Genomic DNA, 25519 nt, shown 5'->3' on the forward strand with positions numbered 1-25519 from the left:
TTAGATTAAAAAAAATAGTTCACCAGTGTTAATTCACTGCATTGATTTCAAATAACCATTTGCTCAAAGAATTTCATAGCAAAACTAATTACTTTGGTCAAAACTCAAGGAAGTTGTTTATTGATGAAATGAAGAAGGATTTAAGTTTTGGCAACATAGAAGCTTAGATGTTTTGAAATTTTCTTTTTTTTTTTTTTAAATTAAAGAAATAAGGCATTTATTATTGTCTCAGTGGGGCTCAAGAAGTTTGGAAGGGCCATTCCCTATGCCAGGATTCAAGGAGAGCCAAGAATACATACTACTGAGAGGCCCAGTAGAGATCACATTTTATAACATTGAGACCAAATAATTTCAGATGTTGAGGAATGTTCAAAGTATTTCTATCTTATGCCATGTTTTTAAATTATGCTATTATGGACTATGTCACTTCTACGATCCAAATTCTTCATAATTTTTTTCTCTCTCCATTTTGTTTTGTTATCGGCAAACTGGATCCCTTTATATATAACATAGCTGTAATAAATTCTGAAGCTAACTCTGAAGAACAACCTTTCTTCTTTGAAAGGAAAGGGATCAAAATTATTTCAAAGAGACTCGTGTAAAAGGAAAAGAAAATTTCTAAAAAACTGAAATCCCCAACTGTCTTATAACAGAACAAGCAATTTGTCAGCCTCTGCTTGGTAACAGGGTTACTAATGGTAAACTATATCAGTCGAGGAAACTCACAGCCATTATTAACATTGCACTATTTTTATTAAACTTATTAGAGCTTAATCCTGATCCAGTCTATGTCTGAGCTTCTAAAATAATACGAAGATTCCCACTGAATTGTCATTGTATAGCCATAACATAATTCACAGGGCAATTGGATGTTTTATTTTCTACTACCTGATGTTAAAAGTAATTAGGTGTTTTTGGTTAAGTTTTTATTCCCCCTTATATTCTGGTTGAAATTTTGAGACTGCAACATTCTGAAGATTAATCTGAAGAGCAAAAAAGCAATAAATTGAAATGGGAAAAATAAAGAAATTGTTTGTGTTTGGTGGCTATAATAATGATCTTTATCATTTGGAATAAGAAAGTGCTAGTTGGATTAATCCCACTATCATTTTTGTCACTGAGGATACAATCCTGAGAATTTGCCAATGTGTAGATCTATGAAATACAATCTCTTGAATCCTAAATTCTTGAGGAAGTTCTAATAATTACGTGATTTTTGTCTATAATAAAAATCTTGCAACACTGATACAGTTCCCAAACACAACCCAAATAAATGGAATCTTTCATATTTCTACAACATAATATAAGAATGAGAGTCTGAAGTCTTCTAAATATCCTTGTGACCTTAAAACACTCCTCCCTGTTGCCTTATAGACTATATTATGAACCCCCGGAGACAGGGCAGGACACTGTAGGAATATGTTTGATATATAGTTGGATTAAATAACAACCTAATATATCAAACATATCACACAGAGGCCTGCAGAAAAGGCATCCAGGTTTGATTGAGCTTGAAAATGGACACAGAATTGAAGACTATGACAGCAGGGAATGATCATCAGCTACTAGAGACGCAACTTCTTTACCTGTCTGTGGAGGCATAAGCCTATCTGTGAGTATGGAAATAGCACCATTAGCAATATGGCACATGCATAAGCTCTCTAACATTTTTATTCGATCATCATACCACATTTCCAATCAAAAAGTTAATGCAGCAAGGTGGATTTTGTTTATTGATTTTTTTTGTTCTTCTTCTGAAGATCCAATGTAAAAAAGGATGCTTAAATTTTAAGAATCTGAGCTGGGAGTGTTCCAGGTATCATCTTCACAAGTTAAAGACCATTACATTCTAAAAATAGGCATTATGAGCATATGGCATGTAGAGTAATTTCATCAACATCACCTTCCTGAAGGTGGTTCATAAAAAAACAAAGGAAATGTCCAACTATATACATTACAATCACTAGTACCCATCAAAAGTTCAGGACCTGCTATGATAGATCAAACACATTTTCCTATAAACAGTGAAAATGAATATTAATCTTATACTATGTGTGAATATTTCTTTTCCTAAAGGTAGAAACATTACAACAGCTGATTTAAAAAAAATTAAAATATTTCTGAAAAAGTTTAAATTTTAAAAAAAAAGGATTAAAAAGAGAAGATGAGTAGAGTTGAAAGAAACAAGGGGAGACAAAAATGTTATTTTATATAGATGGTAGTGAAAAAAGCAAAGAAAACAGATGTTTCTCTAAAACAGATTAGATTATTAAGGTTGGATATCTAGTTTCTCAAAAATGATTAGTCATATAAGACATGTGAAAGGCTCTAAATCAAAAAGTTTTTACTTAGAAAACAGAGACTGGCTTTGGATTACTGAAAATATAGCTAGCCCTGAATAACAATATTTTCTTCTTATTGGGGGATCACATGTAAAATATATAGCATAAGAGTAAAGACTCACATCAATCACTTAATTATGACTTTCACTCTTGTTAAATCATTTTGTTGTTTGGTATGGAAATCATTACATTAAATATGACATCTGTAGCAACATATGCAAAGAAAATAAGGGATAGAGGTCTGCGCTACAATTTTGAGAAGCTTCTTAATTTGGTAACCAAAGATACTAAATTTTCTCAATCATGATAACTCAGACTCCCTCATACACTAAATGGGAATTTCCCAAGACACCTATGAAGTAACTTACACTTTTAACAGTTTTCTTGTGGATCGAAAGGAGAAAAATCTCCATCTGTCATAACTTGTCATCTTTTATAACTTACATTTTCTAGATTTGCTTTTTCTTCTTCTAAAATAAGTCTAAAATAATGAGACCTTTAGGAACTTTGGTCCACTGCTATTACTAAATATAGCAAAAAAATAAAAATATAACTGGACATATAAGGGGAAGAGCATAATACAACTGTAGTCACACTGAATTGCTATTTCCTTCAGCCACTTACTGGTCAACTGGATTCTTCCAGAGGCTGAACGGACATTGGCAACAGTCTCTAGAAACTTTCCTGATGGCCTGGTAAGATGGGCAATTATCTGGCTTGTTTTGTGGACGTTGTCCCACCCAGTCAAGATGAATTCCAATTGGTCCCACCCTGTCAAGGTCAATTCCAATTGGCTAGAACTATGTTCTTACTGGCACCATGGGGAGCTCATAATAGAGCCTCAAATGCCATGGTTTTCAACTCAAAGATCTCATTCTCCCTAAATCAAGTGAAATGACAGGTCAGGTGAATATCAATTAGATAGAGAGAAACAAATTCAGAACCAAAAAAGAACTAAGGACAACTCTTTATAAGGAAAAAAAAAAAAAAAAAAAACCAACCCAGAAAAAACAGAGCAGAATATTTAAGATTTATAAAATGATTTTTTTTTTTTAAAACCAGGCACACTTCTTTCCCCAAGGAATCAAAATGTCCATGGAAGTGGATTAGATGTTAACAGTGATTTTTTAAGAGTTATTAGGCAGGTTCCCTCATGATTATATATAGGAAAAAGTCAGGGAAGGAAGAAGAGGGGTCAATGAAGGATGATTTATTCTAAACTCAAGATTAATAACTTTCCACATTAACCTTTTATTTATGAAGAAATTGATAATTTTCAAGAAACTAGAAAACAAAGCAGACTTTTTCTTATGTACTTTGCTGTCTGAATTTGAAAGAGAAATTATAACTTTTCCCCATCCATCTCCCAATCTCTTTGGGAGATATGATTTCATGACAAACTGAAGAAACTAAAATCCTATATTAGCATATTAGTAAAATATTTACAATTCTTTTGAAGGTTACCTTTAGGCTAGGAAGACAGTTGTTTGGTTTAAAAGAACTACAAAAAACCTGACTGTTCAAGGAAATAATCTCAATAAATTCATCAAATGGTGGCATATGTTTGTGTACTACTCTGGTCATTTATTTTTTCCTTGAGTCAGTTGTAACATTTTGTACTCAAATATTCCATGAAAGGGTAGAGAGACCGTGTAAGAGTTGAGAGTTTATTCTTGAACCACTCAGGGTTGATTCCTCAACTTTTCTGTGGGGAAGAAGCTAATTATTATTTCTTGGAGGTCTCACAGTGAAGGAAGTTAAAAGTATTGAGAGTGAGGACTCTCAATTGAATATGTTAAACTGAAATGTTTTTAAAACCAGGTACTAATAAACTAATAAAAATAAACCACCATGGAGGTAGATTTGAATTAGTAACATGTTCTTTGCTGGACTTGTCCAGTAGGTGGGAGGTAGTGGTTATTACTTTATGAAAGAATTAAGTGAAATCAATTAATGAATTGAAGACAATATATGTAATCTATACATCCACGTAACTTTTCAACTTTAGATCTTCTTTCTCGCTATAGTCCTTTTTGAATGAAAGTAGTTCACTTGTGAACTAGGTCTTCGATCTCTTTTCCCTCTCCTGTTCCCATCTCTCTCATACTCACAAAATATGCGACCTTAAATTTTGATGTCTATTGATGAGCAAAAACAGAACAGGAAAAACTTCAAACTTTAATCTCTTAATTTCTCCTTTGTGGAAGAAGACATTTACAAATGACTCATTTAGAAGAAGGGCTCTCTAGATTAAACTTAAAGGTAGATTTTCAGCACTGTTTAGTTTCCCTCTATAGTGATGTTTTTTTCAGGGCCTTACTTTCCTTCTATAAAAAACTCATGAAAATTTTGAAATGGTATCTTCTGACCTTTCCTTTTGTAGCAGGTACTTCCTAAGAAGGCATTCTGCAAATACATCTACGTATGAGATAGAAGTAATTCTATATTATGAAAAGGTTAGTGATAGATTCATAGTCTTGACGACACAGAAATAGGCAAACCAGACTTCTCAGTAGCACACCTGTCCTCCCTGTTCCTCTCCCACCTCCCCATTTCCGGAATCATGAAGTCATTGTTTTGATGTCACAAAAGCAACAGTGGATAGACACTCACTTTTGGTTTAGCTCTTGGCTTCAGTTGCTCGAGCTTCTTAGCTGCAGCCTCAATTGATGCTGCAGCCCCCAGTAATTCAGTTTCAGCAATGACTGTCGGGTCTTCCGGATCCACCCACTCTGTACCTGAAATGAGTCCAAAACACCATCATTTTTGGTAGTCAAGGTTCTTGCTCTACTGCTGAGACTCAACACAAACATCCGGAAACATGAGGGAGTGTGATGTGGAAGAACTCTGATGGTCTCCCTGAAAGTGAATTTAGTTTCTTCTCATCTCATTTAATGCCTCTAATTTCTAAAAGAGAGCATTTAGTTACACAGACATTTTGGGCAAACCTTTGTTTTTGATATCACCTGTTGTACAGCAAGGGGCAATCATCAGTCGGAACTTTGGCAAGTAAGTTCACACAAACCACAACTGTCTTTTTGTGGAATCCTACTACTGCCTCCAGCTGAAAGTTTTAGCAAGTCCAGATTCCTCAACACTGAAATGAAATTGCCCCGGAATGATGGCAACAGGGGTCTAGGAATTCTTTACAGCCATCTTCCTCAGTAATGCCTGGGATGAAACTTTGATCTATAGCACATAAAGTTAGATTGAAAGTTATCAAGTACAGAGAAGTTGGCTGCAAAAGCAGCACTCAGAATTAATTAAGTTGGCTGGCATATTTTTTGGTAATTTTGGTCTTTGAAGACAATGTTGCAGAGTAGATGGAAAACTGGCCCAGAAGCCAGGAAGACTTAAATCTTACTACTGACACATACTAGCTGGGGAACTCAAATTTAGCCTCAGAATCTTTCTACATATGTGATTCTGGCAAGTCACTTAAGCTGCTTGCTCCAGCTTCCTCAATTATAAAATGGGCATTATGAGGAGAAATAGGAATAACAGTATCTATTTCCCAGGACTGTTGTAAGGATCAAAGGAGACAATAATTTGTAAAGTACTTAATATAGTACTTAGAATATAGCAGGTGTTTAATAAATGCTTTTTTCCACTCTCCTTTCCTTTAGATAAACTCTCTATGATGACAAATTGCAGAGAAATGGCAATGGTGCAATAGTAGAAGGAAGATTGTTATCTGGTAGTTTCCTACACAATGAATTCACAAGTCCATTGCCTCCTTTCATTACTTTGGATGACAACATATAAAATAAATGACAGAATCATTGGAAAGGGAGTTTAAAATTGGCTCTTTTTTACAAAAAAAGATACATGCAATACAGAGGGAAGGGAGAAAGCTTGTCCTAAAAAAAACATATCCAACCTTGTTACTTCTTGACTTTCTCTACTTATTTTTCTATAACTGAGAGCTTGTTTCATAAAGGACATTCAGGAAAGGTTTGAAGTGGATTTTCTTTAAACCCAACAAATGACCAAGACAAATCAACCCTCCTGATTATGAGAATGAGTGTTGTCAATGTAGGGTGGAATAATGAGAACCAAACCCACCTTTCATGGCTTCTGCTGCCTGGATAAGCTCCGTCACAGCACCCGCCACTCGCTTGGAGAAAGCGGCCAATTGATGCTTTAGTTCTGGTGTTGGTTTCTGTAGAATCTATGTATGAAAAGAAAACAAGCAAGACTACATGTGAATGATACAAAAAATATATTCTTGCATCTACCAAAGCTCGCGAATGAGATAAAGTTATGAACTATGTTATAAAAAGTCATAAACTATGAAACAAACAAACAAAACTGCCCCAGCTGCTCACTTATCACATCCAAATTCTAAGGAATACACATCCACACACCACTGAAGGCACTAATAAGAACAAAAGCAGCAACAAATATTCAACAGCAAAGCAAATGTGTGGTCTAAACCTAATGGCTATTGGTACCTGGAAATCCAGTAGTTTGGTCCCAGGTCACAGGAATCCCCAAGAGTACAAGCATCGTAAATCCTAGACTTTCAAGTACAATTATTTTGGGAAGTGAGGTGAAATAGGAAGGGGCAAAACTCCAATGACAAAAAAGGGAGGATCACTTTTGTCTTATATATTTATTCAAGATTGACTTTTTCTTTTTAAATTGATGATTTAAAGATAGATAATTAATTAGTACTACTCTCCCTTTTTTTTCATTCTAGATCAGATGAACTTTTCCAGCTGAGTTTTTTTCTAGTCCATCAAAGGAAGTCATTGTTGTTATTTAGTCATTTCAGTTGAGTCTAATTCTTCCCTGGGATTTGTTGACAAAGATCCTGAAGTGGTTGGCTATTTCTGTCACACAGACAGCATCCAAGGTCACCTTTGAAGTTTTCAGACTCATTCCCTTAAACTCATTCTTTTAGTCTGTTCCTCTATATGTATAGTGGCAACCTTTAGATTTGGAGAACTTAATAAATTCATAGATGATACTTAGATTTTTTTTTCACTTGTACTGATAAACATACAACTACCATTTCTCTGAGTTCTTCTAAACAGACAAAAGAAAACAAATCTTCCTTATGATGAAAATAGGCATTACTAGTTTGGTGCAGGTAAGAGAAACAAACTCATCTTTCATAGCATTCTTCTTAGTTCTTCCTAAAGCCCTTTGGACTCATGGTATTCTGGAAACCTTAGCCCTACCATTCCTCCTTCCTTCTTTATCTATGGCCTATCCCTCATTTCTGAAGATGCAGTTTGACTGAAGATGCAGAAGAGCAAAATCTCAAACTTTTAGGTAAAGTAAAATCAAAAAGTCTTAAAGTTTTAGCTGAATCAACTAATCACTAACTCATGTCACAAGCTGGAGAATCAAGATTGATTGCCTCTGGGCCAACTGACTAAAATATGTTAGAATGTTCTAGAAATATTACAAATAGACAGTTCTAACCACTCACAGTTGTTTTTATCTCTCTCTGTAAGATGCAATTTCTTTATCTCATTCTGCATTCCTCGAGGCTCTCTGTTACTGATTTGTCACAATTTAACACCACACATATATCTTGGATTTTTTTTTTTTCTTCTCTTAGATCAACACTCTGCTCTTAATTTGCAACACTAATGAGAGACATATAGATATAAATAACCACTCAGAGTTCTCTTGGTGAGATAAACTTCCTCTCCATTTCCTTTATTAGTTGAGAGTTTATATAGGTATAAAAACTTCATACCTATCAAAGATCTTCACTGAAACTCTTCTAATTGATTTGGGAGGCCCTGATATTTTTTCTTCTACAATTATTGCCTTCTTTTCCCCTATCCTCACACCCCTCTTCATCTTTAAAAACTAGTTCAGTGATATGCAGACAGTAAGCAATTGGGAAGCTGAATGAGTCCTCTAATCAAATTAAGACTGTTGAGTCTAGGTTTACAAAAACAACTCTTTTAGTAGCAGGCCTGTTCTTCTAAACTGTAATGAGTAGAAACTGCTTTCCCTAATGCTTTGGGCTCCTCTCCAATGTTTTCATACCTCACTCAACAATTTGGTTACTCCTTGTGTCACTTGAGAAACCACTGGATTTTTAATCATATAATTTAGGTTCAAATCCTAGCCATACCACATATTATGGGACCTTGAGCAAACTGCTTAATATCTCTGGGTCTTCAGTTTCCTTATCTGTAAAATGAGGTTAGACTCAAGGATTTTTAACAGCCTTTCAAACTCTGAATCTATAACCTTAGATTTTCTGTAATCCTTTAATTTCAAAGAGCAAACAGAAGAAATATTTATTGTCTATTGTGTGCCTAATGAATACATTCACTAGGCAGGGTGAAAAAACAAAGGGAAGTACAAGCCACAATCCAGAAGGACATTACAGTCTGGTTGGGAACATCAGATTTATGTACATCATCACTGGGCAGCTCTAGACTTATAGACAAAGCCACAAGACTCCCAAACTGGTATCAGTGAGTATTTGCAAATTAGAATTTTGAATGTTACTGAGTCAAAGAAGTACAATTAGTTGTTGTCTGGTCATTCAGTCATGTCCTACTCTGTATGATCCCATGGATGCCAGTATGGTCCATGGGATTGTCTTGGCCAAAATAGTTACGTATTTTTACTTTACTCGAAGAAGTACATTTACTTTTCTAGTGAATTAAGGCAAATGGTGATTAAGTGAGTTGCTCAGAGTCACATTTCTTGAGGCCAGATCTGAACTCAGGTGTTCCTGACTCCCCCAAACTCTAGTCACTGAGCCACCTAACTGCCTAAGTACAATGAGGGACAAAAGGAAAAGATTACTGGCTTTGTCAGAAGAGGTCAATATTTTTAAAACATTTCTGTATCACGAACGCTTTAGCAGTCTGGTAAAAGTCTATGGACTCTTTCTCAGTATACTGATTTTAAATGTGTAAAAAACCAAGTTATACTGAAATATAGTCATCAAAATATACATACTTTAAAAATCACAAACTTATAGACCCCCTCTCTGGAATCTATTCCTGGATAAAGGGACATTTTGCATGGCTTCTGTTAAGAATCCCTTAGAGATCTAAGTAATCCAAATCCCACATACTCTCCCACATCCAATCCCATTCCCAACCCACACATTCTCTTTGATTCAAAATAATAGAGCAACTCCAAATCTTTTTGTCTATAGTTTTTCTCTTGAAAACTAAAAGACAGTAAAAAAAACTCCAAACTACACCAATTGTAATATTTACCATCCCTATCTAGATTTGGGTTTACAAAGTGAGCCTAGCTATTTGACTCTTTGTGACCCTATTTGGGATTTTTTTTGGGCAAAGATGCTGCAGTGACTATCTAGTAAGGGTCAAAGTCTGCCTTTAAAGTCAAGTCTTCCACTTCAAGTTTGGCACTCTACTCACTATAGCTCCTGGCTGGTCCTACTACCAGAAAATAGTGGTACCTTAAGTATGGCTGCCTGATATGAGCATCTAAAAAAATGATGTTCCTCTCAGAAGCATAGGTAATAGAATTTTTTGAAAAGCTATTTACTATTTGTGCTACATAAGCCAGAACTATTCATATTGTTGAAAGGTAGAGGAAAAAACCATACACTCAAACTGCTTCAGAGAGGAATGAGGAAACAAAGAATCATGGCTGAGAAAAAAAGCAATGAGGGAGAGAGATGTCACTTCTGTATATATTCTGAATTTGAAAGCAAGGAAGAAATTTTATAGTAAACAGATTTTGAGGGTGAAGCAGGATGGAAACAATTTCTATTTTTATATTAACATTTTTTTCATAAAGACATTCTGGGAGCAAGGTGATTTCTAATGGAAGGAAACAGAACAAAATTAAAATTCTGCTGGTGGAAATGAGGGTAATTTCAGTGCCACTTAAAGATCATATATTATAGTTGTGCATAAATGTTGGCCTCTGATTGCAAGAGACTATGATGAGTTCATTCAGGGAATGCTTATAAATGAGTTTACAGGTTGCCCTGTAGTCCAAATTTTGTACAAATTAAAGGCAAACAGCAAATGGACTGGGCAAAATGTAACACAAAGAGTTATCTGTGAACCTCAGGGGAGTACGTGAGAGGATGAAAAGTATAAGAAGACTGGAGATGGGAGAAGGGTTTAGGATCTGAAGGGCTTTGAATATTAAATAAAGATTTCTGTATTTGATCCTGGAGCTGATAGGGAGCCACTGGAATTATAAGTAGAGGGAAGTGGGGAAACTTTAGGAAGATCACTTTAGCAGCTGAGAGGAGGAAGGACTATAATGGGGAGAAATAGGAGGGTAGAAAAACCAATTAACTATTAAAATAGGCCTGTTCCAAGTACCAGAGGAAAGAAAGGGTCACATACACAAAATGATAAAAGGTAAAAATTAACAGGGCTTGACAAGAGATTGGATATAGGGGTAAGAGAGAGTCAAAGATATCACCTAGATGGTGAGCCTGGGGACTAGGAGGATGTTGGAGGTGGTAGTAACAGGAAACTAAGGGAGAGGAAGAATTAGGAGGAAATAAGCTAAGTAAACTAAATTTTGGACATATTGTATTTAAATTATGGAAATGTACAAGAAGCAGAGAGGTTAGGCTGGAGAAGTAGATTTGAGAATCATTAGCTTAGAAATACTTTAATCCACTGCGTATTCATACAGCCATGTGTGTGTACAGAGGAGGAGGTACTGGAGATGGGGAGAGATGAAGCAAGCAGACCCACCAGTAGTTCTTGTAACTATCTAGGCATGAGGTAATGAGGACCTGCACCAGCACGGGGATAGTGTTAGAACAGAGAAAGGGGGGATGTACAAGAGATGACATAAAGATAAAATCAACACACATTTACTTATTCCTGGTAAACACTTAGATGAATAACGAACTTTGCTCAGAATTAAACAGGAGAAAAAGGAGGTCTGATTTCTTCTCCCTGCAACCAAAATTTCTCTCTTTGTACCAACAGATTCATTCTTTCAGTAATGATATAAAGATGTCAGAAACTCAATACAAAACTTTCTCAATCTTCCTCTATACTGAGGAATTTGTAGAAATAGAACTAAGCAAGCAAATTGATCAAACAGCAAATACAGAGCGTAGCAGAAATGTTAGTGTGGTTTTAAGGGTAAGCTTTAATAGCTTAAATAAGTTCTTTAGGCTTTTAGTGGCTTAAAACTGCACCAAGACTTTTGTCTGGATTAATACCTACCATGTTTTTTAAGGCACTACGTGGGGTGATGAGTATATAGAGACAAAAATCAAACAGTCCCTGCCCTCAAGTAACTTACAGTCTGAGGAAAGGGGGGCTGATGGTCAATATGAATATATAAAAAAAATAATTTAAATTAGATAAAAGATGTATTTTTGGATAAAGCCCCTAACAGGCACTGAGAATAAACAACTGGCCTCAGTCAGCAAGACCTGAATTAAAATCTTGTCTCTGACAAATACGTGGATATGTGACCCTTACAAAGTCACCTAACCTATCTATGTCCTAAGCCAACTCTTGAATTCTCTGAGCTGATCAGGAGGAACTGCTTATTTATTGTTTATTTAGAGTTCTGCAAATCAATAAAATCAGACTTGTGGCAAAAATGAAAAAAAAATACATAAGGCACTGCTTTATGTAACTAGTTGTAAAGAAAAAATACAACTCTTGCACTCCAAGAGCTTACTTTCTATTGCTTTTGAATGAATAGATTTCTATGATATTCTTTTCTCCTTCCCCTACTTATGTATACTTTAAAGGAGATACCATATATACCACAATGAACTACTCAGAGATAACCTTTCTATAAAGACTGTAGTTAAATCCAATGAGGTGGGAGAGATAAGTTGGAGTCAGGTTGTATATAAATAGAGAAATTTGTATTTTATTTTTTAGAATAAAAGGCAATAGGAAGGCACTTAAATTGTTCAAGTAGGGGAGTTACATGGTCAGATCTGTACTTATGGAAATTAATTTTGGCAGCAACATGGAGGATTGACTGGAGTGGGCAAAATTTTCCAGCAGAGACCAAATAGAAGACTTCTACAATAATAGCTAAGAGGAGATGAGATCCTGAGGCTAAGGTGGCAGTTATGTGAAAGGAGAAAGGGGTTGGATGTCAGATGCTACGAAGGTAAAAACAGCAAGATAGGGCAATTGGATGGTTATTTGTAGTAGAGAGTCCCGGACAGTGTCAAGATTACAAATCCAAGGCACTGCAAGAAAATGGTTCCTTTGTCAGAAAGAGGGAAGTTTGGGGGAAAGCAGTGTCTAGAAAGAAAGAAGATGAATTCAGTTCCAGATGAACTGAGTTTAAGATGTCTCTAGGACTTCAGGGCTGAAATGTCTGCAACAGGCAACGAATGATGTGGGACTGAACTCACCTGGAGGGAGGTGATGTAACTGGGTATATAAATTGAAGAACCATCTATATAGAGAACAGTAAAATGCACAGGAGCTGATGAGGTTAACAAGAGACAGAGCAAAGAAGGCCCACCAGGACAGAAATTATCCACAGTTAGGAGCAAAGGAGAATGAGAAGAATGTGGAAGATGAAAAGGCAGAGTAATTTTTCAAGAACTCAATTTGTTGTTCGGTTGTGCCTAACTCTTTGTGACTCCATTTGGGGTTTTCTTGGAAAAGATAATGGAGTGGGTTGGTCATTTCTTTCTCCAGCTCATTTTACAGATAAGCAAACTAAAGCAGAGGTAAGTGACTTGCCCAGGGTCAAATGCTAGTAAGTGTTTGAGGTCAGATTTGAACTCAGGAAGATGAGTTTTCCCGACTCCATTCCAAGCATTCTTCCCAATGTATCACCTAGAAGACCCAATAACTCAATAATCACCTTCAAACTAAGTCAATATAGCAGAATACTCAGTGACTTCAAGGGAAATGAATGAACAATTGAGTATGATGAAAAATGTTAGAAAACATGGACCAACACTAAGAAAACACTAAGGTCAAAGACTTGTAGACTACTCAGAAGCCTCATAAACCATGAATATTTTCTTGAAAATAATCAGAAGGCCCTGAGCATGGCAAACACTAAACAGCAAACATCACAAAAAAAGAAATTAATCTTACTGTAATGCACAAGAAGCAATTCACTGATGTGGAAGTCATTCCTGAATCAATGACTTAATAGATCAAAGATCAAAATTAGTATAAAGCTGAAAGAATAAAAATGAAAAAAAGATACTACGTGCGATGAAAAGAACTCTAATCTGACCCATATAAAGAAGGAAATGAGACTAAAAAAGGAAGAAATGTATGGAGAAGGCAGCAGTAGCAATGACAACAATTTTGTATTGAAGTTTTAACTGCATTGTTGGAAGGAATGCCTGTACCAATGAGATTGCAGAAATACTTACGATGAGGATAAGGTTTCAAGTTTTTGTGGCATTCTCATTTATAATTCAAACTCTTAGTCACACTGGTTTCTTCTTTTGTTACGGGAACCATAAGCACTATTTGCAATAGTAAAGACTCCAGGGCTTTCTTTATCTTTAGACCCTCACAATTTTCTGATTTAGGAAATGAATGTTTCCAAAACTTAAATTAATTCAGTATTTTAGTTAATTTAACAAACATTAATGTAACTTTTTTTTTTAAGTGTGCTGATAAGTCACAAGCTCCCCAAATGCATAAGTGAATGTGAAATCAAACAGATGAGGGAAAAAGCTCTAGGACTGATAATCTCAGATTATTAATAGGATTTACAATTTAAATGTGCTTCCTGTTAGCTACTGGAATTCTGGGCTCTTTTTAAGAGCCTATGGGATGATTTCAATGATATAAACCAGGTTTTTGAACTTTTTTTTTTAATGTCATGGGCCTTTTGGCAGTTTGGTGGACCCTTTTTCAGAATAATGTTGTTAAAGGTGTAAAATAAAATAATGTAGGATTTCAAAGTAAACCAATTATACTGAAATACAAATCAAAATATTTTTTAAAAACCCCACAAATTTGTGTATTCCTGATCTAAACTGATAGGAAAAAAGTAAATATTTCCATTCAAGGTTATCTTGAAAATCAGTACACAGATTTAGGGAATTTCACACAGATTTTTTTTAAAGGCTCATTTTAATTTCATTTGCTTTTTGTTCTGTTTAACAGTTTTCTTTTTAGAACTGGCTACCTCCATATTACAAGTCTACAAACTGTCAAGTAAAAATGAAGTACATTTCCTCTGTAATTACATGTTACAATGACAATAATTGTGTTGAAAGATGAAAAAGAAACACAGGTGGCAGGCTTTGAACAGACACATAAACTGTTCAATTTTGCAGAATTTAAGGTTTGAAAGAGCTGTCTCCATAGTAAATACAGGGAAAAATGAACCCATAATAAACAACAAATTAATGGAAATGCTAGCAACTACTCAAACAAAAATTGATGTTAGCAAGGTATTACTGAAGGATACCTATTTTTTTTTTTTTTTTAAAGAATCCTTATGTAGGAAGAGCCCACAGTTATTCCCTGACTGCCTGGCCCACCCAGAGCTGAAAGCCACTAAATCTAAGACATGGAGATATAGCCTACAGGCCAGGAAATGCTAAATAGTGGAGTAGAAAAGATGCTGGTCTAGAGACACAAAGACCTTAGATACTGAGGCTGGGCAAGTTATTTAACCTCTATTTATATACTTCATTTGGTATTATTGTATAGAATTATTTCTGTTATATCTTTGTGGAAACTTTGTTAAAAACAAAACCTTAGTGGCATTTTGTTCCACCAAATAAAATCATTTTTCATAATCTACAAACAATAAACAAGATAGGATTTATAGTCTCACTATCTTTAAGTCAAGGACAAAACAGCAAAGATGAGGTTTATGTTTGATTATCACATCTTGCTTCTTCCTTACTAAAATCCTCCTCATGGATGATCTTGATTTATATATAGACAAGCTGGATGAAGTTTTTGTCTAAGTAGGAAAGTAGGTAGGTGAGTCACTAAGTTTTTCTCAGTTGCCTTTTTGGGGATATTTTGTTAAAGGGCCATGATTTTTTCCATGCCTTTGGTATCCTCATTTTTGAAAACCATGGATCATTCCATTATCATCTTCAGAATTAAGGCTCCTCTAGCATGGATCTCACTTTTGTTCATCTGGTTCAGTAGAGTTGTTTGACCCATTTTTGCTCTCTATTTATAATTCTACCTCCCTTATAAACACACATGGGACCGTAATATTAGGTATTAATGGTAGTCCCATTGCTTTTGCTGTAGAAAACATTTGTTTTAATAATTTTTATAGATATTTTCCATTTTCCTTCTATTTGACTTGCTCCTTCCATTCTTGTTTTTTTAAAGGCATTTGCACTTGAGATTACTTGCTCAGTTTATACTTCCTGTCAAGCTTTTAAAAACAAAACTAAATAAACAATAACCCTGGTATTACTCTTAAATGCTTTTCTTTACTTTCTGCAATATTTCTTCTCATTATCCATGATCCTTCATAAAATTTTACAAACGAATTTAGATTTTAAACCACTGTTGACTTTGGCAGCTTTTTCTTCTTGGAAACTATATTAAGTTAAATGTTTGCTGATTAAGATGTTTTCTGGGCTTCTCTAGTATTCCTGCGGTAATATATTTACAATGGTTAGATTTTGGTACTAAATAACTGTAATCAGTGCTGATGTCATTTCTAATATCCATTTTTCATTATTGTTTTCTTGTAATGTCTTGAGTACATAACTTGTTTGAGGATAGCCCTCAAGGATGTATTTAATTCATTTGAATTAAAAAATTTTCTTAAATCCCTCAACCGTACATACAACAGGATTCTATTTTCTCTACACCTTATAATCAATTCTGTGGCAGTAAAGATGGAGTCCATGGGAATTCTCTGTCCCTTAATCTTTTCATGTTTTCATAAAGAAATCTTCAATTCATGCATTGAGGCTTTTTTTCTCAGCAATAATTTTGGAGGGGTTTAGGGAGCAGGTAAAAGTATCATCTGTGATCCTTCTTATTCTTTTGAATTTTTTCTACTTGAGAGATTTTGAAAAGTAAACTACTTTAAAAACTGTGTCCACTCCAACAAGACATTATGTATCAATTTTCCACACATATCTGATGAGATCTAGGAGCTCTTTTGGATGATATTAAATGTCACTATCGAGACACATCAAATGTAGTTATTCTATTAGCATTGCTAACAAATGTAGATCAATATAGTAACACTAGCAGATCTGTTTTATTTTGTATCTTTTATCCTCATTTCAATTTCATTTTCACATGGCATCTAGATGACTGGAAATAGCCAGATCTCATGCAAAGCTGACTAGAGGCTTATTTTCCCTTTAAAAACTTTTCACTATTTTGTAAGAATATACTGCTCAAAGTGTTCTATTTTTCTTCCTAATATATCTTAAACTGATGTTATTCTTGGTTCCCAAGTCTCTCCACTTAGCAAGAAGATTAAATGTTTTCTCTAATACAGCTCATTTAATCTTGTTTTGGTGACTTTTAAAAAAATTGATGTGACAAAATCAATGTCTTCACATTTATCCATTTCTCATTTTAAAAATTTGACAGGAGCCAATATCTTTACATTTACCTATTTCTTATTTAAAAAAAAAATTAATAGTCTGTTTAAATAGGTTAGGTCAGAGTTACTATAATCATATATGATATCTACCCTCTAATCTTTATTCTTCTGTTTGATTTGTGGTTTAATCACATTTTTAAAAAATCTAACCAACTGATGGTCTGATTATAAATAGATATGATTTTGTCAACTTCAAGTTTTCTCAAGGAGAATCTAGGTGACCAGTTAGTCAATAAGTATTTATTTAGTGCTTCCTCTGTGCTAAGCATTATGCTAAAATTACTGCTGTCAAGAAGCTTACAGTCTAATGGGTAAGACAACATGCAAAAACTATGAAGAAATAAGATACATAGGATAAATTGGAGATAACCAATATGGGAAAGGCACTGGCATTATGGGAGGATCAGGCTTTCCTATGGCTTTTTTATGGGTAAGATTTAGCTAGGATTTGAAAGAAGCCAGTAAGATGGAGATGAGGAATGGGAGTATTCTAGGCATGGGAGACAGCAAGTGAAAATGCCTGAAATTGGGTGAGGGAGCATTTTATGTGAAGGAGAGCAAGGAGACCAGTGTTATTGGGTTATAAAAATTGTTGAGGGGAAAGAGGAGGGAGTTAAATGTGTAAGCTGACTGGAAAGATAGCAAGGGACCAGGAAAAAGTCTGGTCTGGTCCCCAAAGTTTCGAAGAACTTTTGAATTTAAACAGGATTTCTCTTTGCTAGGATTATTTAAGAGGGGAGGCATGGATATGAGTTGTCTCAGGACAGCTTCTGAGATGTCTTACAATTCACGAAAATCTAAAGCACTCTTTCATTAAAGTAAAACTTAAGTCTTCTGATTTCAATTTTGCTAATATAGATGTAGTTCAGTTATTTCCACACAGCAAAGTTCTGATTAATGTAAATCACATTATTTGAAATTTGTACTTTTCCAAGTAAATTTATATGTAAGTTAGGATAATTAGGTCTGGTTCAATGGAAAATTCAAATAATGTGACCACTTATCAGGGATTCATTATCTGCATTAATTGACTTTAATGTGTAATGTGTTAAGTCAACTTATTTTTGCCTGAATAAAGATCACAAGAGAGAAGTTCCAACAATAAATTACCTTTTATGGAGAGTCTAAGAACTGTGATTCTTAGCAACCTTTGCCACAATAATTTTGTTAGCAAAAGGACCCTCCAGGACAGAAAACCATTTGGATCTATTTTGTGGGTTGCTTTGACCAGAAAAAATTCATGACTATCTGACTGATAATGAACCTCTTCAAATCTAGGTAAGCTGGTTCTCAGGCTAATTAGTCCCAAGAGAAATCAGAGTCCCTCCTATATCAGGACAAAATACTGGAATAGAACCTATGTGATAGCTTGTGGTGCACATGAATTAATGTTCCATAATGTAAGGGATTTTCATGGAGCAAATTCTAATAAGGCGATCTCATCTATTTTATTTTTCTTAATTTGGTTCCTTTGCTATGTATGTATCTGAAAAGACTTGGTTCCCTTTTTTTATTTTATTTATATTCCAAAAGTTAACCTAATTTAAGCAAACGTTAAGGCCCCTGCCTGGCAACAAACATTTGCAACTGTTTCCTTTCCACTGGCACGCCAGCATAGAAGTTTCTGCTCGGGGGATTAAGTACATCACAGCCTACAAGGACACAGGCTATCAATCTCTTATTATTTTACAGGTTCAAAGGAAAAAAGCACTTTAGTTCAGGAATCTTAAATATTCTATCATTTTCTCATCTTCTTCCTATCCTCACTGGGCCTATAGCTAGAAAGAGCAGAGTTCAAATCTAGCCTTAGACTAGTTCTATGGTCCCAGACACATTTTTAAACCTCTATCTACTGCATTTCAACTGTAAAAGAGAATAATAACAACCCCCATCTCCTAGGATTGTGAAAATCAAATATGAATAAAGTGCTTGGAATAATGCCTAGCCCAAAGGAGGTGCTTAGTAAGAAAGGAAACAAACATTTTTTTAAATGTACCAAACTTGGGAGGTTGGTTTTATTATTATTATTCCCATTTTACATTTGAGGAAACTGAAGCAGCCAGAAGGAAAGTTACTTGTGCAATGTCACACAGCTAGTGAGAATCTGAAACTATATCTGAACTCAGTCTTCCTGACTTTAGGGCCAGTACTCTGTCCACTTATCCATCTAGAAGCCTTAATAAATGATTTTTTCCCCCTTCTTTACAGTAGGGAAACCAAGGAACAAATTAAGGAACTTGCTCAAAAGCCATACTAATTAAATAAAAGCTATTTAAATTCAATGCACTTTTATTCAGTGGTGATTATGTGAACAACACTGGACTAAGTGATGGATATGCAAAGACAAAAATCGGATAGTTCCTGCTCATAAGAAGCTTACATTTTACTGGAGGTAATCAATATGGACACTGAAGAGTAGCTAAACAGCAAAAACATCTATAAAGAAAATACAAAATAATTGGGAGGTGGGTGGGAGGAGAGCACTGATAGAACTTGGATCTCTTCTGACTCGTGGCACCAAACCCCCCTCTTCCTCCCATTATTCCATGTTGTTTCCTTTGCCAAGATCAATCAAACAATCTCTTCTACTTTCCCTCAGATATCTGTCATTTTGTGGAACACACTTATATTGGTGAGCAAAACAGAAATTAGATTAAATATCCCAATAACTTTGAAGTCCAGAATTGAGACTTTTAAAAATATCATGCAATAGAAGAGGGAAGAGAATGCCAGGCTGCCTGTAAGTCAGATAAATTACCAATCCTTTTTACTTCTGAGTTTTCTTAATTGAAAAAGGGAAGTATTATCCCTTCTTCTTCCATCCTCACAGGGCAATGAAGCAACAAAATGAAGAGTGCAGATGCGAAAGTACTTTAAAAAGGTATGAAAGTAAAATAATGTCTCTTTTTTTTCCACTGTATGAGACCAGGGTCTGTCTCCAGAAGGAAAGCATACAAAGTCATTACTTACCAGGGGAGACAAGTTCTGAAATAATCTACTGTGAACTGATCTGAGAAAGTGAGAGAAAAAAAAAGGAAAAGAAGAGAGATAGAAAGGGAAAGGAAAAGAAAGGGAGTGAGAAAGTAAGAATGGGAAGAGATAGCAAGGGAAAGAAAAGGAGAAAAGAGATAAGGGGAAAAAAGGAAAGAGAAAAAGAAAAAAGGAATGAGAATGAAAGAAAGAATGAGGGAGAAGAAGAGAATGTGAAAAATAGAAAGAGAAAGAAAAAAGGAAAGACAGATAAAAGAGAAAGAAAAGGAAAAAAGAGGGAGAAAGATAGGGATGAGACTGAGGAGGAAGAGGAGGGAGAGAGCAAGGGAGAGAAAGAAGAAGAGAGAGAGACACACACAGAAGGAAGGAGGAAAAAAGGAAGGGAAGGCAGGAGAGAGAGAGACAGAGAGAGACAGAAAGAGAGAGAGAGAGAGACAGATAAAGACAGAGACAGAGACAGAGGGAGGTAGGAAAAATATGAAGGAAAGGAATGAGAGAGAGAGTCAATATATTTTTCTTACCACAAGGACATGTTCCAGGAGATCCAGGTATCCTAAGGTACATTCAGTCCCATATCGCAAAGCTCTGGCTTTCACATCTTCAGCAACATCAGCATGATATGAAGCTTGCTAAGGAAAGAAAGGAACACAGACCTTAAGCAGGAAGAACCAATTCTATACCAACTAAAGCAAGGAAAGGAAGTTTTCTACCCAAATTCATAGGTTCACAGAGACAGAGCTGGCAGGAAAAGAGATTTCAAAGACTCCCTAGGTCAACTCTCTCACTTTACAGAAATGGAAACCGAGGTCCAGGCTTCCCTGGAAATAAATAAATAAAATGCTTTGTTCCTAGTCCCACAGATAATATATGTCAAAAGCAGAATCTAAAGCCAGTATTCTGACTCCAGAGCCAGTAATCTTTCTACTGGATCACAATGAATTTTAAAATCTAATTTCTCAAAGATATTACCATTAGGGGAAAGGGGGAGAGGGTAGGAAGAAGGAGATCTTCAAGTCTTATTGAATTATTAAGGAAATAATTCTTAAAAGTGAGGAAAATAACAGGGTTACTCTGCTATTATATGAATGGTCATTGGCTAGCTGATCATGACACTTAAAGATTTAAATCAAAAGTCAGAAATAATTTAGAGAGACTCAATGGCCTTCTGTGTTAGGAAAAGGAAGAAATTAATCATCTAAGATAAAATTTGTTATTTTTTTGGTTCAGAATGTGAAAAAATATATATAGAAACTTAGCAATTACTCTGGATAAGGGAATCCTGGGCCAACAGTAGATTCTGAGGTTGTTCTCTGAGTCCCTTATCTGCAATCTGATGGTGTCTGATTCCCTTATTTAGTTTCTAATAAAGAAGTAAATAAAATATCAGCTTTCAAGAGAGAAAAAGTAGTGTGAGTAAAACAGACAGTTTCTCTCAGAGTTGTAATAGTGGGTGCAAGGGCTCATTCCATTATTACATGATTCAGTCCTCACTTTCTTTTTTCAAAGTGAAATTGGATGGTTACTCATGACTCTAGTCATTTGTTGTTACGCCACTCACCTTAGTTTACTGTCAACAGCCTGAGTCTGGGGAGTAGACTAATTAATGCTTGCTCCTTCACCCACTTATAGTACTAGGAAATCTCTTCATCTCTCTCTCTATAACTTGCCTTTTAAGTGGGGGGGGGGGGGGTTGATTTCTGTACTCCCTCAGTGAAGCAGGAAAAAAAAAAAAGAAGCAGGCAATGGAAGCTGGGTTGGGCCCAGGAGTAAACTGGTAAATGTTTCACAACTGTCTCTCCAGAAAAAAGAAATGTACACATGATACACTTCTAAATCTGCATTATTTATATTTTCTCCATTATTTTCTTAAGTCCAGACAATCAACAAAATAATGAATCAAGCCCAGATTTGTAGCATTTGCTTATTTCTAAGCAAATACTGACACTAATACCTTGAAAATTGAAAAACTGAGTTTTCTGGCAAGTGGCTCCAGCATAAGTTGAGTGGGACAATAGTACCACAGAATGTAAGAGCTGGAAATTTCCTTAAAGAACATCTAATTTAACCCTCTCCTTTTATGGAAGAAGAAACAGAAGCCAGAAAAAGTTGGAATAGAAGCATAGAACACCCAATGAGCTCTGAAAAACAATGTGAGTTTAAAGATTCTCATATACAGGCAGAGAGGCATTCAGGGTACACGGCATAGGATATAGAGTCAGTGAATGCCTGGGTTCAAATTTCAGCTCTGTAACACTCTGATTATGTGAGTCTGTAATCTCTTGGGGGCTTAAAATTATATATTAATGTTTGCTTTATTAGGAGTCTCTCCAATGGGATTTCTTTATATCTACTAAATCCCAGGTTTGGAATAAACAAATATAGAGTATAGAGCTCAAAGGGACCTTAAAGATTAACTCATTCACGTGTCATCTAGGAGATTAGGTACCTAAACTGAGCAGTGGAAACAGCTAGCTAGATTAGGAGTCTGGAAGACTTAAGTTTAATTTCTCATATGTGAGAAATTAAACTTTTTTCAACCTGAGTTTACTCATCTTTAAAATGATGATAATAATAGCACCTATTTTACAGGATCACTGTGGAAGGTCAAATGAGAAAATATTTGTAAAATACCTTGCCAACCTTAAAGTGATAAATGCTACAATTATTATTATTATAAAATAGGTATAAGGTAATTAAAAACGTTTCCAAATTTATACCAATGGTAAGTGAAAGAGCTGGGCTATTCTAACTTCAAAATTAGTTGTTTTTTTTTTTTTTTTTTTCAGTGTCATGGAGCAGTCGAAACATTTACAAATGGAAGAACTTTAAGTATAAAGGCTTCTTTGGGACTCTGACTTAAGTAGTCCTTTGGTCTTTTTTAGGATATTCTCTCCAGTTTTACTAGACAATTCAAGAAGGATGGATGATTTCTTAAAATGTAATACAAAATATAATCACAGAAAAGCAGTTCAGAAAACATGGGAACAAAGAACAATTGGTTCTTTTTTTTGCAATAGATGTGCTTCTGGATTGTACATAAATTGAATTTTTATAAATTGAATTATAGTTGAAACACAATAGAGAAATTTGCTATTTGAAAAAAGAAGCTAGTGAAACATCTTGCCACAAAATAGATACTCTCTTTGCAATGCAAATAATTGTCCCTTAACATTCATTTTCTAAATTCAAGCTTATGCATGATAAGTTTGCTTAAAGCAGGATGTGCCTGCAAAATAATCATCAAAATTCTATTACCTGTGTAATAGAGAGGGGGGTTTGATTTGGTTTAGGATTTGATTTTGGATTTCTGCATTTGGTTTCATTTGTAGTTTTTTGTTTTATACAATGTTATGAGACTTTCTAGGCAACAGATTTACATTCCTTGTGACATTTCCTTTGCTTAATATGAACTTATTAGTTTGATATAACAGAAAGATTACTAGATTGGAACTTGAGAGAGTAAGATTCTGCTAACTTGGTACAGTTGGCAAAGAAATGGCTCAGTGGTAGGGTGCTATGTCTGGGGTTAGGAAAACACAAATTTGAATTAAGTTTCAGAAACTAATTGTGACCCATGGGAAGTCACTTTACCTGCCTGCCTCAGTTTCCTCAACTGTAAAATGTGGGATAAGAATACCTCTTAGGTGAATAATAAGGATCAAATGGGATGATTTTAGTAAAGCATTTAGCACAGTACTTAGCACATAGTAGGAGCATTGAATAATTGCTTCTTTCTTTCCCTTCTTCCTTGGGTATATCAGCTGATTTTTCAGTCCCAGAACCTCAATTATAAAATGGGACCATCTTAATCAATGGTCTCTAAAATCTCCTTAAAATATCAGGTAGAATAAGGAGTAAACTAATCTGGAATTTGTTATAGATAAGACATATCTAATTTAAGTGTATGATTACTGGAAAAAAATTGACTATGCTGCGTTCAATTAAAAATAAAAAATCATTTAGAGAAACTCTTGTTAGATTTTTATATTAGGAACTTAATTTAGATGAAATTAATCAGTTATTTATAAATTATGTTTCAGTTGCTACAGGGCTCCAGTAAATGTAAAAGGAGATAAAGTATTTATTCTAGGTAAGGAAACCCTAGGCAAATAGTAGATTAGGTTGTCTTATGAGTCACTATTAAGTCTGATGGGGTATTATGCTCTTAATGCTACACTGTAGAGGTGAATCACAAAGCAGGTTGCCTCCTCTATTTTCTTTCTTCAGTGATACCCAATACCTTCATTTTGCCTGCAGGTAGCAAAGGTGCCCCCTTCCTCCAAGATGTTCTATCTTGGGATAATTAGTTTAATCCATTATCCTTTACCAGGAACATATCTGCATTTTAACAAGGGCCATCTGGATAAAGAACATAAATAAAAATACCCTGCTAGCTCAAGGAGGGGGGTTGGGGATGAGGAGGGGAGACAGAACCTTCAGTGCCTCTTAAATCACTTATCTAGGTAGAGCCAGACATTACCATTGAGAGATTTCACACCTAAAAGACAATGGAGAGGCTCATACTTGTCAAGAATATTCAGACACATTATAAACTAAAAAATTAATAATCTAGATCTCCAAATATTTATATCTATCCATCTAATATATATATATATATTACATATTACATATGTATATACATACATTAGAAAAATGGAGATTTTCTTTTCCCCTCTTTCTATACACAGTCCCTTTTCACCATAGAAGATCAGTATGTCTCATCATCCTTCTCACCCTTCCTCTGATTAATTACCCTCTGAACCTCCATTTTAAGGAATGCTCCCAGACAGTCATTTATTCCTCTTTGGCAATTTCTATTCCTTACTCTTTGGTCTTCTTTTTCCATCACCCACCTTCTTCCCTTTGCTGTACACTTTTTTCTTTATGTATTGTCTTCCCCTATTAAAATATAAGCTTCTGAAAGGCAAGACAATCTTTTGCTTGCATTTGTATTCACATCGATTAGCAGAATGCTTGATATATAGTAAGCACTTAATAAGAGCTTGTTGCTTTGAAAAGAAGTCGGTCATTTGGCAAGAGTGAACAATAATGGGTGCACAGTCTATATACTCCTTTTGTATCCAGCTAATATCAAGGGAGCTAGAAGTAAGCCCCTGACATGTTGGATGAATGCTTTTTGGATGATTTGGTGGAAGCAAAAGCGATAGGAGAGTATAAATGAATAAAGGATAAGAGAGTATAAAGGATAAAGGATAGAATAAATGAGAGAATATAGAGTATAAAATCAATCACTTTTAGACCATTATCAATCAATCAACAAGCATTTATTAGGTGCATATTATATGCCAAAGACAGCTTACATTCTATTGACTTACACGGACGAGATTCATGTGGTATTAGACTGAAATAAGAACCCCCTCCCTTATGTCCCAATTGATGGCTATAAATTCCTTTATAAATTCACAATTACTATGAATTCCTTACTTCTAGTGGCTTTTGGGGATATGGCCACATCCTGGGGAAAGCCTTTTATGATCAAAACCTTAGTTATTACCTTTGATTCTTTTTGTCTCCTTTCATCTCACAGCCAAGTCATTACGAGGACATACTGATTCTGTTTCTAAAATATTTCTCATATCCAACTCTTCTTTATATCCAGTGTCACCACTTTACAACAGGCCTTCATCGTTATCTTTCATTTCAAGTATGAGAATAACCTTCAAACA

At 35.1% G+C, this 25519-nt stretch overlaps 1 protein-coding gene across 1 annotated transcript in view; it reads right to left on the bottom strand.

The window, feature by feature from the left end:
• The window catches only part of TLN2 (talin 2), a 237371-nt gene that overhangs the window by 17573 nt on the left and 194279 nt on the right, over positions 1-25519 (bottom strand). Inside the window, exons 49-51 of the mRNA XM_051980927.1 lie at positions 20354-20461; positions 6408-6513; positions 4956-5080 (exon numbers count right to left, since the gene is read on the bottom strand). Of these exons, the coding sequence (XP_051836887.1) occupies positions 4956-5080; positions 6408-6513; positions 20354-20461 (339 nt within the window). The remainder of the gene's footprint in view (positions 1-4955; positions 5081-6407; positions 6514-20353; positions 20462-25519) is intronic.

The sequence above is a fragment of the Antechinus flavipes genome, chromosome 2 (genome assembly GCF_016432865.1).
Source record: "Antechinus flavipes isolate AdamAnt ecotype Samford, QLD, Australia chromosome 2, AdamAnt_v2, whole genome shotgun sequence".
Classification (NCBI taxonomy): Eukaryota; Metazoa; Chordata; class Mammalia; order Dasyuromorphia; family Dasyuridae; genus Antechinus; species Antechinus flavipes.